The following is a 13,444-nucleotide window of genomic DNA, read 5'->3' on the forward strand; positions in this document are numbered from 1 at the left end:
CACCATTTGATGACATTTAGCCTCTCAGACCCATTTGAGCCACGGAACCACCATTTGATGACATTTAGCCTCTCAGACCCATTTGAGCCACGGAACCACCATTTGATGACATTTAGCCTCTCAGACCCATTTGAGCCACGGAACCACCATTTGATGACATTTAGCCTCTCAGACCCATTTGAGCCACGGAACCACCATTTGATGACATTTAGCCTCTCAGACCCATTTGAGCCACGGAACCACCATTTGATGACATTTAGCCTCTCAGACCCATTTGAGCCACGGAACCACCATTTGATGACATTTAGCCTCTCAGACCCATTTGAGCCACGGACCACCATTTGATGACATTTAGCCTCTCAGACCCATTTGAGCCACGGACCACCGTCTGATGACATTTAGCCTCTCAGACCCATTTGAGCCACGGAACCACCATTTGATGACATTTAGCCTCTCAGACCCATTTGAGCCACGGACCACCATTTGATGAGATTTAGCCTCTCAGACCCATTTGAGCCACGGAACCACCATTTGATGACATTTAGCCTCTCAGACCCATTTGAGCCACGGACCACCATTTGATGAGATTTAGCCTCTCAGACCACACAGAATATTGTGTTGTTGTATTAGAGTTTGTCCATGCTGTACTGATGTTGGTACCATTAGACAAACGTTGATTAAAAAAAACAATTATTGATGATGATGATAGTTTATTTTGGTCCTTTTAAGTACAATTCATCACAGTAGATAACAAAAGGAATTTAGTAGAAAGAAAATAACGGACCAAAAAGGATGTAGACTGAAGCTAAAAGCTTATTTTTTGCCTCCCCCGTTTGTATACAGGAAAGAAAACAATTACAAAATCAATCAATCAGTATTCGACAGGAAAAAAATAGGAAACCAAAACATCTGAAAGAAAATCAGGGTTTCATACCTTGGAGTGTTAGTATGGACCTGCTCAGTGTAGCAATATGATCGTATTGCTACCTGGCTACGCCAGACTATATAACACTTACATTCATCAATATCTAATTGAGTAGACCTCTGTGCATTAAACTAATGCACAATAATTTAACTATAGAGAGTGTAAAATGAAACCAAATGTGACCAGATTTGACTGAGAGACTGCCATCGCGCAAATTACAGCTTTTCACCAGAGGAGAAAAACTTTTTTTTTTCTTTTTTTTTTAGCACAGGCAGACTCTTCACCTACTAGAGCATGTCTGAAATAAGTGTCAGAGCTGAAATCGACATGTAAATATGAAATAAATGCCCAAACATGTAGCTAGGTGTAATGTTAGAGTCCACAGAAGTGAACCTTTCAAGCCTGTTTTCTCAACTCGCTGTTTTCTGCAAGACATTACTCTATAAGCCATATCTCCAAAACTGGTGGGTCAAACTGAACAACCAATATGTCAATTTGAAGCTGTGATTCCCTCCTTTCATATGACATGAAAAAACGAAAATTCAAAAAATCCAATGGCAGTCAAATTTAGTCACAAATGGTTTGGTTTCATTTCATTTTACGCTCTGAAGAGTTAAACATCTTACTAAAGGGGTCCATTTAATTGGTAACCAAACCACCTCTCCATCATTTAGCTGGGGACCACCTGGAACCCGTCCGAGGACCAGCTGGTGGTCCCCGGACCACTGGTTGAGAACCTACCGTGCTATAGAACACGTCAAAGGTTTGATTGACGCGGGAAACACGGAGGTGTAGAGGTTTAATCCAGATCACTGACTCTTAACCCATCCTGGGCGGGAACCCCTTTTGGTGTTTTACTTTAGCTAATGAAAAATAGCAGATCTACAAGCTCATAGCGCGGCACCGAGTGCCGCGCTATGAGCTTGTAGGTCTGCTATTTTTGAGAAATGGTGAAAATGTGGCGCAAATCTTTGATTATACAGTATATTCTTTCAGAGCGAACGTTTTTAACTCAAATATTTTCTTCTGGGGGCGATCCCTGGAACAACATACTGTCAGATGGGGGTCGGCGGCCAATTACATATCATTTCTGGGGGCCCTTGACGTGAAATAGTTTGAGAACCACTGACATAGAAACTTGGGGTTTTTCAGAAAACTGTCAGGATTGAGAAGACATTTTGTAGAGTCGTCCTCAGGTCATAATGTGTTAAGGGTCTGCACTGAACGATAGCTCTCATGATTCTAAAGTTTTAATCCTTTTAGAGGGAAGTGCTGAATACACAGTGCTCTGCTGTAATCCTATAACACTGGTTCGCCTGATTAGCTTAATCATGCATGCGTGCGTGCGTGCGTGCGTGTGTGCGTGCGTGCGTGCGTGCCTGCGTGCGTGCGTGGGCTGTATTTTTCTGTCACAATGTTTGCTTTATCTTGACAGGATAGAACAGAGACAGCAGGACACGGAGGGGAGATGAAACATACTGTAGCTACAGACAGAATTTAACACCTTTGTTGCCCCAGGAATCTTTCAGAATAAAGCCATGCAACAAGGTTGTGTCTGCAAACCATGTGACTCCCATTGGAAAGGAATTGAGGCGGCCATGACACACAGAAGACAAACCATGTGACTCCCATTGGAAAGGCATTGAGGCGGCCATGACACACAGAACCATGTGACTCCCATTGGAAAGGCATTGAGGCGGCCATGACACACAGAAGACACAGGACACAAGGGTGTCTTAGGGCTCATTCACACCTAAAAGACACCTGTCTTGTCCGTGTCTTGTGTCTTGTCCGTGTTTAATGGCCGCCCCCCAATGCATTTCCAATGGAAGTCAAATGGTTTGACAAGACAGTCTTGTTTGATGGGGGGAGGGGGGAAGAACACAGCCATCAAACAAGGCTGTCTTGTCAAACCATGTGACTTCCATTGGAAATGCATTAAACACGGACAAGACACAAGACAGGTGTCTTTTAGGTGTGAACGAGGCCGTAAGACGTCTGGAGACGTCTGGGGCACAAAACCTGTTTACTGCGATGATGAGGTCTACACACGGTGTGATTGGTCCATGATGAGGTCTACACACGGTGTGATTGGTCAATGATGAGGTCTACACACGGTGTGATTGGTCAATGATGAGGTCTACACACGGTGTGATTGGTCAATGATGAGGTCTACACACGGTGTGATTGGTCAATGATGAGGTCTACACACGGTGTGATTGGTCAATGATGAGGTCTACACACGGTGTGATTGGTCAATGATGAGTTCTACACACGGTGTGATTGGTCAATGATGAGTTCTACACACGGTGTGATTGGTCAATGATGAGGTCTACACACGGTGTGATTGGTCAATGATGAGGTCTACACACGATGTGATTGGTCAATGATGAGTTCTACACACGATGTGATTGGTCAATGATGAGTTCTACACACAGTGTGATTGGTCAATGATGAGGTCTACACACGATGTGATTGGTCCATGATGAGGTCTACACACGGTGTGATTGGTCCACAGTCAGTCTGTCTCAACCATCCTAGTGATTCCTGTCTGCTCTCTCTCTCTCTCTCTCTCTCTCTCTCTCTCTCTCTCTCTCTCTCTCTCTCTCTCTCTCTCTCTCTCTCTCTCTCTCTCTCTCTCTCTTCCAGCTGCAGCACATGATGGTAATGACCGGCTACCCAGACTTCCTGCTGAAACCTGAACTCATCGATCAGGAGTACGATGTGAGAGAACTCTGTCTGTCTGTCTGTCTGTCTGTCTGTCTGTCTGTCTGTCTGTCTGTCTGTCTGTCTGTCTGTCTGTCTGTCTGTCTGTCTGTCTGTCTGTCTCAAGGTCAAGGTAAACTTTATTGTCCACAAGGGAAATTTGTCTTGGGCTTTCACCCCAGCTACAGCCACACATAAAACATCAATGACAAACAAAAATACATTACAGAGGAAGACACAACATTACACAATTGCACACATGATGTGAATAATCTAGCCTCACACAGTTACTGCTGTTTCAGAGCCTTGTTCAACATCTTAGTTGATGCTGGTACAAACGATTTCTTAAATCTGATGTACTTCCACTTTGGTTCTTAGTATCTTCTCCCAGAGGGCAGAAGTACAAACTCGCCATTTAAAACATTTTTGAGCCTGTTTTAGTGTAGCCTGCTCATAAATAGACTGCAGAGAGGGGAGTTGTCTTACCCCTATGATCTTCCCTGCAGTCTGAACAATTTGGACCTCAGTTGCACTGAGAGATTACCGAACCAAACTGTGATGCCAAACCTGACCAGGCTTTCCAAGACTGCTCGATAGAACACTAACATAAATCTTTGGTCAACACCATGAACCCTGAGACGCCGAAGGAAGTGCAGTCTTTGCTGTAGTTTACTACAGAGACTGTCAACATGTGTATTCCAAGTTAGTGAGTTGTCAATACAGATCCCCAAGTATTTATATGAGGATACCTGTGAGATGGTCGAGTCATGGATGACCACAGGCCTGTGATCACCAATACTCTTGGGGTCAAACACCATCTCTTGTGTCTTCTTAACGTTAAGGTGGTTGTCATCACACTGTCTGTCTGTCTGTCTGTATGTCTGTCTGTCTGTCTGTCTGTCTCTCCTCACACTAGTTTTCTTATGTGTCAAACACAACGTTTCTGTTTTTCTGTCAATCTGAGGGAGAGCTCTCTCTCTCTCTCTCTCTCTCTCTCTCTCTCTCTGCCTGGCGTGTTGAAGCGTGTAGTCCACAGCGGTCGCGGTCCACGAGAGGATCAATGATGATGACAGATCATCATCACAGCCTATCAGCCATTTTGATCATTACGATGAATAACCGTGGACAAAGTAGTTCACTTGAACGATGCTGTGGTGGCGGGGGGGCATTTGAGGGGCAATATATATTTTATATCCCCCGATTACAAATCAAAGAGAATGTTGAGCCTCAGCCTCCGTCGCCACTTCCTCATTTGCGACCCACGGGACTCGTTTCGTGTGATGTTGCGCTTATGGTACAGTTACCCGTAAAGAAAGCGTGTCAACTCAATTTCCTTGTAACTAAGATGTACTTAATGCCATATACGAGCGCAAATATACATTGCGTCCCTCCCAGCAGCAGCAACAACAACCCCATAGCCTGAAGTGACCTGGCTCGGCCAATAGAATGACAGGGGGAGGGAGGGGTGGAGCTAGATTTGAATCTGTTTGGAAACACTCACTCAGTGTAAAACACTGGAAACGTGTCTATATCTCCTTTAATCCACAACATACTTTACACACAATTCACTACACTAGTCACGGCATATCATTAATGTCACATCACCCCTTTATTTATTTTGCAATATCTTTTTCTCATATTGCATAGAATGAATATGAACAATCTCTCTCTCTCTCTTCCCCCCCCCCCCCTAACTCTCTCTCTCTCTCTCTTTTTCTCTCTCTCTCTCTCTCTCTCTCTCTCTCTCTCTCTCCAGTTCGAGGTGGACCAGAAGACCTACTTCAAGAACATCCTCAACAGCATCAAGTTCAAAATCAAGCAGTCGGTCAAACAGATCCACAAAGAGGTGGACAAGAACGCGTGAGTTCACTTCCAGCTCTGCTTAACCCTTACAGCGCCATTATTTAATAAACCCCTCAACGCCATTGCCGTAGATCAATGGCAATTGCGCTTTTAAAGCGCTTTCGATCGACCAAGCCATAATGCTACGGGGGTCGCCCACCTTAGATGATCGTCCACATAATCATCCATTCTATCTGTTTCTTTGAATCGCCTGTATCTCCTATTCCTTGTCCTAGATGGCATTTTTGGTCAAAACAAGGTTTATTCCACGGCAGGGAGCCTACGATGCGAAGCCCTCCATTGCACCGACATAGCTCCGTTTGCTACAGAGGACCTGACCATGCACCGTTCAACTTCTTAGTTTATGATCAGTACCGGAAGTCTGGAAATGTGGCTTTTACAATTTAAGCATTTAGCAGATGCTCTTAATCCAGAGCGATTTACATTAAGCAATAACAAAAAGCATGGCATACATCACATATATAAAAAGTAGTTATCATGAATCATGCGTAAACTAAGAACGTAACAGTGGAGTATCTATGTAAACTATACATACTATACTATATAATATATTATACTTGTGTACTATAAAGTGCTATGACTACATAAAGTGCAATTCTAGAGCTGTCTACGTAACAAGCTATAAGTCTGTTTAAAATACTATCTAAGTCTACATAATGTGCTATCTAAGGGGCTAGGCTAGGGCAAGTGCTACGGGCCATGGTGGAGTCTGAAGAGGTGGGTTTTCAGACTACGGCGGAAGATTGGGAGTTTCAAAATAGGAGCTAAACTGGGAAAAATGCTGGCGTAATTTGTCAAAAATGCGGTTCATGCTGCGCGAGCTGGCTAGCTATAGCGCTCACTTCATTGAGCTGCGAGCTGGCTAGCTATAGCGCTCACTTCATTGTCGGGATGTTGGCCAATAGAGCGTCGCAGTCCCGCCCCCTTTGATTGATTGATTGAAATATTTATTAACAGTTTGCAGAATTACAGTGCATTTCAAGCACAACTCAATACAAAGACTGTTAACTGTGAGTGGACGACCCCATAAAGACTGTTAACTGTGAGTGGACGACCCCATAAAGACTGTTAACTGTGAGTGGACGACACCATAAAGACTGTTAACTGTGAGTGGACGACACCATAAAGACTGTTAACTGTGAGTGGACGACCCCATAAAGACTGTTAACTGTGAGTGGACGACACCATAAAGACTGTTAACTGTGAGTGGACGACACCACAAAGACTGTTAACTGTGAGTGGACGACACCATAAAGACTGTTAACTGTGAGTGGACGACACCATAAAGACTGTTAACTGTGAGTGGACGACACCATAAAGACTGTTAACTGTGAGTGGACGACCCCATAAAGACTGTTAACTATGAGTGGACGACACCATAAAGACTGTTAACTGTGAGTGGACGACACCATAAAGACTGTTAACTGTGAGTGGACGACACCATAAAGACTGTTAACTGTGAGTGGACGACACCATAAAGACTGTTAACTGTGAGTGGACGACACCATAAAGACTGTTAACTGTGAGTGGACGACACCATAAAGACTGTTAACTGTGAGTGGACGACAACATAAAGACTGTTAACTGTGAGTGGACGACACCATAAAGACTGTTAACTGTGAGTGGACGACACCATAAAGACTGTTAACTGTGAGTGGACGACACCATAAAGACTGTTAACTGAGTGGACGACACCATAAAGACTGTTAACTGTGAGTGGACGACACCATAAAGACTGTTAACTGTGAGTGGACGACACCATAAAGACTGTTAACTGTGAGTGGACGACCCCATAAAGACTGTTAACTGTGAGTGGACGACCCCATAAAGACTGTTAACTGTGAGTGGACGACACCATAAAGACTGTTAACTGTGAGTGGACGACACCATAAAGACTGTTAACTGTGTGGACGACACCATAAAGACTGTTAACTGTGAGTGGACGACACCATAAAGACTGTTAACTGTGAGTGGACGACACCATAAAGACTGTTAACTGTGAGTGGACGACACCATAAAGACTGTTAACTCTTAGCCTGCCGCCATTAATTAATCCCTCGATTGCGTATTGCCATGGTTTAATCACGCGTGACACTTACTTTGAAGAGCCAAATATCCGTATCGCATTTTACTATGAAACCATTCCGTGTGTGTTGACGAAGCTGTGTGCTCGTTCTCTCGGTCGGTGGTGGAAAAAGTGGACCGCGAGTATCACAGCGCCTGCTACAGGCCGTTGAAAACGCTTGTCTGGGACAAAGCGTCCTCTGCAATGTCGCTTCTGTGAGATAAAGCCGTCTGAAACCAGAGCCGGCAATGTAAGTGGATGCGCGCGCATTTTCAAAATGGCCGCGCCCATTGTGTCAGAAGCATAACAAAGCTAACTGACGGTAGATTTCGATACGATCGTATTAAAACATGCATTAATGAATACATCGCTGTTAAAACGGCTTTTCCGTTTGTGGCAGGCTACAAGATTCTACGTTTTAAAATTCCTATGTTCCTGGCGGGTAAACGATTAACTGTGAGTGGACGACCCCATAAAGACTGTTAACTGTGAGTGGACGACACCATAAAGACTGTTAACTGTGAGTGGACGACACCATAAAGACTGTTAACTGTGAGTGGACGACACCATAAAGACTGTTAACTGTGAGTGGACGACCCCATAAAGACTGTTAACTGTGAGTGGACGACACCATAAAGACTGTTAACTGTGAGTGGACGACCCCATAAAGACTGTTAACTGTGAGTGGACGACCCCATAAAGACTGTTAACTGTGAGTGGACGACCCCATAAAGACTGTTAACTGTGAGTGGACGACACCATAAAGACTGTTAACTGTGAGTGGACGACACCATAAAGACTGTTAACTGTGAGTGGACGACCCCATAGAGACTGTTAACTGTGAGTGGACGACACCATAAAGACTGTTAACTGTGAGTGGACGACACCATAAAGACTGTTAACTGTGAGTGGACGACCCCATAAAGACTGTTAACTGTGAGTGGACGACACCATAAAGACTGTTAACTGTGAGTGGACGACACCATAAAGACTGTTAACTGTGAGTGGACGACCCCATAAAGACTGTTAACTGTGAGTGGACGACACCATAAAGACTGTTAACTGTGAGTGGACGACACCATAAAGACTGTTAACTGTGAGTGGACGACACCATAAAGACTGTTAACTGTGAGTGGACGACCCCATAAAGACTGTTAACTGTGAGTGGACGACACCATAAAGACTGTTAACTGTGAGTGGACGACCCCATAAAGACTGTTAACTGTGAGTGTTAACTGTGGTAACTGTGACTGTTAACTGTGAGTGGACGACCCCATAAAGACTGTTAACTGTGAGTGGACGACCCCATAAAGCATTACGCTTGTTTACAAGAGGGTCCACCATGACGACGCCCAGGAAATGAATCCCAATGCATTTTCCCCTCATAGACATTTCAAAAAGTATTTATTTAAAGACCTTTTAAGCGTCGTACGAAGCCAACTCGAGTCGTGACAAATCATGACAACACACACAATATTTTGGACCAAACAAATAATTACAAAGAAGAAAAACAACAACAAAAGTGTTGTAACCTGCCGTTTTTTTCTACTTTCTAATTCTTTGTTTGGCCCAAAACATTGTGTTTGTTGTCATGATTTGTCACGACAAGAGTTGTCTTTGTCCGCAGCATAAAGGTCTTTAAATAAATACTTTCTGAAAAGTCTATGAGGAAAATGAACGGGGATTTCTTTCCCGGGTCTCTCGAGGGGGGCGGGGCTGCGACGCTCTATAGAAACAGGATATTATAACATAATAGCCCCAAAAATCTTCTTCCTGGGGCTATTATGAGTTCAAGTCCTTTTCTTTTCCCACACAGTATACATCCATCTCTTTGTCTCTCATAGATGCTCAACCCCAGACATGCTGGTCAGCAGAAAAAGCTGCAAATCAACATATGAAGCAGAAACATATTTCAACTTATCTATAGACTCCATGCAGGCTAGCAGGAAAAGTAGTTAACCCATTCTGGACGGGAACCCCTGTTGGTGTTTTAAGCAATTATGTTATGCTTCAGCTATTGAAAAATAGCAGATCTACAAGCTCATAGCGCGGCACCGAGTGCCGCGCTATGAGCTTGTAGGGCTGCTATTTTTGAAAAATCGTGAAAATGTGGCGCAAATCTTTGAATATATATTCTTTCAGAGCCAAAGTTTTTAACTCAAATCTTTGCTTCTGGGGGGGGTTCCTGGAACAACATGTTTTGACATTAGGGGTCGCGGCCAATTACATATAATTATAGGGGTCCTTGACATGAAATAGTTTGAGAACACAGAAACAGAAAACTGTCAGGATTTTGATGTTATTTAGTAGAATCGTCCTCAGGTCTAAATGGTTAAAAGGACAAAGAGAATGCAGGACCTCAAATATTTTTTATATATAGGATCCTAGTCAATTCACATCTGAAAGGAATATGTAGGCTTATATGAGCAGCAACAAGACATCTTGGCCCCCATCAGCATCCCAAGGTGTTCAAAACAACTGCATCATTAGTCCACGCACGCGCGCACACACGCACACACGCATGGCTGAAAACATGCATTCCCCTTTTATCACCAAAATGTGGTCCTTTCATCAGTCACAGTGTCTGATGGTGTCTCCTCCATCTCTCTATGGACACACAGAGACATCAGTCTGATGGTGTCTCCTCCATCTCTCTATGGACACACAGAGACATCAGTCTGATGGTGTCTCCTCCATCTCTCTATGGACACACAGAGACATCAGTCTGGTGGTGTCTCCTCCATCTCTATGCTGGACACACAGAGACATCAGTCTGGTGGTGTCTCCTCCATCTCTCTATGGACACACAGAGACATCAGTCTGATGGTGTCTCCTCCATCTCTCTATGGACACACAGAGACATCAGTCTGATGGTGTCTCCTCCATCTCTCTATGGACACACAGAGACATCAGTCTGATGGTGTCTCCTCCATCTCTCTATGGACACACAGAGACATCAGTCTGATGGTGTCTCCTCCATCTCTCTATGCTGGACACACAGAGACATCAGTCTGATGGTGTCTCCTCCATCTCTATGCTGGACACACAGAGACATCAGTCTGGTGGTGTCTCCTCCATCTCTATGCTGGACACACAGAGACATCAGTCTGATGGTGTCTCCTCCATCTCTCTATGGACACACAGAGACATCAGTCTGATGGTGTCTCCTCCATCTCTCTATGGACACACAGAGACATCAGTCTGATGGTGTCTCCTCCATCTCTCTATGGACACACAGAGACATCAGTCTGATGGTGTCTCCTCCATCTCTATGCTGGACACACAGAGACATCAGTCTGATGGTGTCTCCTCCATCTCTCTATGGACACACAGAGACATCAGTCTGATGGTGTCTCCTCCATCTCTCTATGGACACACAGAGACATCAGTCTGATGGTGTCTCCATCTCTCTATGGACGCACAGAGACATCAGTCTGATGGTGTCTCCTCCATCTCTCTATGGACACACAGAGACATCAGTCTGATGGTGTCTCCATCTCTCTATGGACACACAGAGACATCAGTCTGATGGTGTCTCCTCCATCTCTCTATGGACACACAGAGACATCAGTCTGATGGTGTCTCCATCTCTCTATGGACGCACAGAGACATCAGTCTGATGGTGTCTCCTCCATCTCTATGCTGGACACACAGAGACATCAGTCTGATGGTGTCTCCTCCATCTCTCTATGGACGCACAGAGACATCAGTCTGATGGTGTCTCCTCCATCTCTCTATGGACACACAGAGACATCAGTCTGATGGTGTCTCCTCCATCTCTCTATGGACACACAGAGACATCAGTCTGATGGTGTCTCCTCCATCTCTCTATGGACACACAGAGACATCAGTCTGATGGTGTCTCCTCCATCTCTCTATGGACGCACAGAGACATCAGTCTGATGGTGTCTCCTCCATCTCTCTATGCTGGACACACAGAGACATCAGTCTGATGGTGTCTCCTCCATCTCTCTATGGACACACAGAGACATCAGTCTGATGGTGTCTCCTCCATCTCTATGCTGGACACACAGAGACATCAGTCTGATGGTGTCTCCTCCATCTCTATGCTGGACACACAGAGACATCAGTCTGATGGTGTCTCCTCCATCTCTCTATGGACACACAGAGACATCAGTCTGATGGTGTCTCCTCCATCTCTCTATGGACACACAGAGACATCAGTCTGATGGTGTCTCCTCCATCTCTCTATGGACACACAGAGACATCAGTCTGATGGTGTCTCCTCCATCTCTCTATGGACGCACAGATACATCAGTCTGATGGTGTCTCCTCCATCTCTCTATGCTGGACACACAGAGACATCAGTCTGATGGTGTCTCCTCCATCTCTCTATGCTGGACACACAGAGACATCAGTCTGATGGTGTCTCCTCCATCTCTCTATGGACGCACAGATACATCAGTCTGATGGTGTCTCCTCCATCTCTATGCTGGACACACAGAGACATCAGTCTGATGGTGTCTCCTCCATCTCTCTATGGACGCACAGAGACATCAGTCTGATGGTGTCTCCTCCATCTCTCTATGGACACACAGAGACATCAGTCTGATGGTGTCTCCTCCATCTCTCTATGGACACACAGAGACATCAGTCTGATGGTGTCTCCATCTCTCTATGGACACACAGATACATCAGTCTGATGGTGTCTCCTCCATCTCTATGCTGGACGCACAGAGACATCAGTCTGATGGTGTCTCCTCCATCTCTCTATGGACACACAGAGACATCAGTCTGATGGTGTCTCCTCCATCTCTCTATGCTGGACACACAGAGACATCAGTCTGATGGTGTCTCCTCCATCTCTCTATGGACACACAGAGACATCAGTCTGATGGTGTCTCCTCCATCTCTCTATGCTGGACACACAGAGACATCAGTCTGATGGTGTCTCCTCCATCTCTATGCTGGACACACAGAGACATCAGTCTGATGGTGTCTCCTCCATCTCTCTATGGACACACAGAGACATCAGTCTGATGGTGTCTCCTCCATCTCTCTATGGACACACAGAGACATCAGTCTGGTGGTGTCTCCTCCATCTCTCTATGCTGGACACACAGAGACATCAGTCTGATGGTGTCTCCTCCATCTCTCTATGGACACACAGAGACATCAGTCTGATGGTGTCTCCTCCATCTCTCTATGGACACACAGAGACATCAGTCTGATGGTGTCTCCTCCATCTCTCTATGGACACACAGAGACATCAGTCTGATGGTGTCTCCTCCATCTCTCTATGGACACACAGAGACATCAGTCTGATGGTGTCTCCTCCATCTCTCTATGGACACACAGAGACATCAATATGATGGTGTCTCCTCCATCTCTCTATGGACACACAGAGACATCAGTCTGATGGTGTCTCCTCCATCTCTATGCTGGACGCACAGAGACATCAGTCTTAAACACATTTACACCTGGGAAACATTCTACAAATCCTGACAGTTTTCTGAAAAACCCCATGACATTTTCATGTCGAGGACCCCCAAGATTATATGTAATTGTCCGCCGACCCCCATCTGAAAATATGTTGTTCCAGGAATCCCCCCAAAAGCAAAGATTTGAGTTAAAAACATTGGCTCGACTGAAAGAATATATATTCAAAGATTTGCGCCACATGTTCACGATTTAAAAAAAATAGCAGACCTACAAGCTCGTGGCGCGGCACTCGGTGCCGCGCCACGAGCTTGTAGATCTGCTATTTTTGAATAGCTAAAGTATAACGTAATGCTTTAAAACATCAAAAGGGGTTTCCTGCATGTACAGAATGTGTTAATTCACTCCTGCAACATGAAGGGAATCTCACAGCCTCAACGTTACTCGTCCTGTAATCATTCCATTCCACGAGGCTCAGTTTGATG

At 44.9% G+C, this 13,444-nt stretch overlaps 1 protein-coding gene across 1 annotated transcript in view; it reads left to right on the top strand.

Moving 5' to 3' along the window:
• Positions 1-13,444, top strand: part of LOC306919049 (endothelin-converting enzyme-like 1) — a 96,272-nt gene that overhangs the window by 49,837 nt on the left and 32,991 nt on the right. The window contains exons 11-12 of the mRNA XM_079531891.1: positions 3,575-3,649; positions 5,388-5,491. Coding sequence (XP_079388017.1) covers positions 3,575-3,649; positions 5,388-5,491 — 179 coding nt within the window. The remainder of the gene's footprint in view (positions 1-3,574; positions 3,650-5,387; positions 5,492-13,444) is intronic.

Source organism: Electrona antarctica (genome assembly GCF_951216825.1).
Source record: "Electrona antarctica genome assembly, contig: scaffold_165, whole genome shotgun sequence".
Lineage (NCBI taxonomy): Eukaryota > Metazoa > Chordata > Actinopteri > Myctophiformes > Myctophidae > Electrona > Electrona antarctica.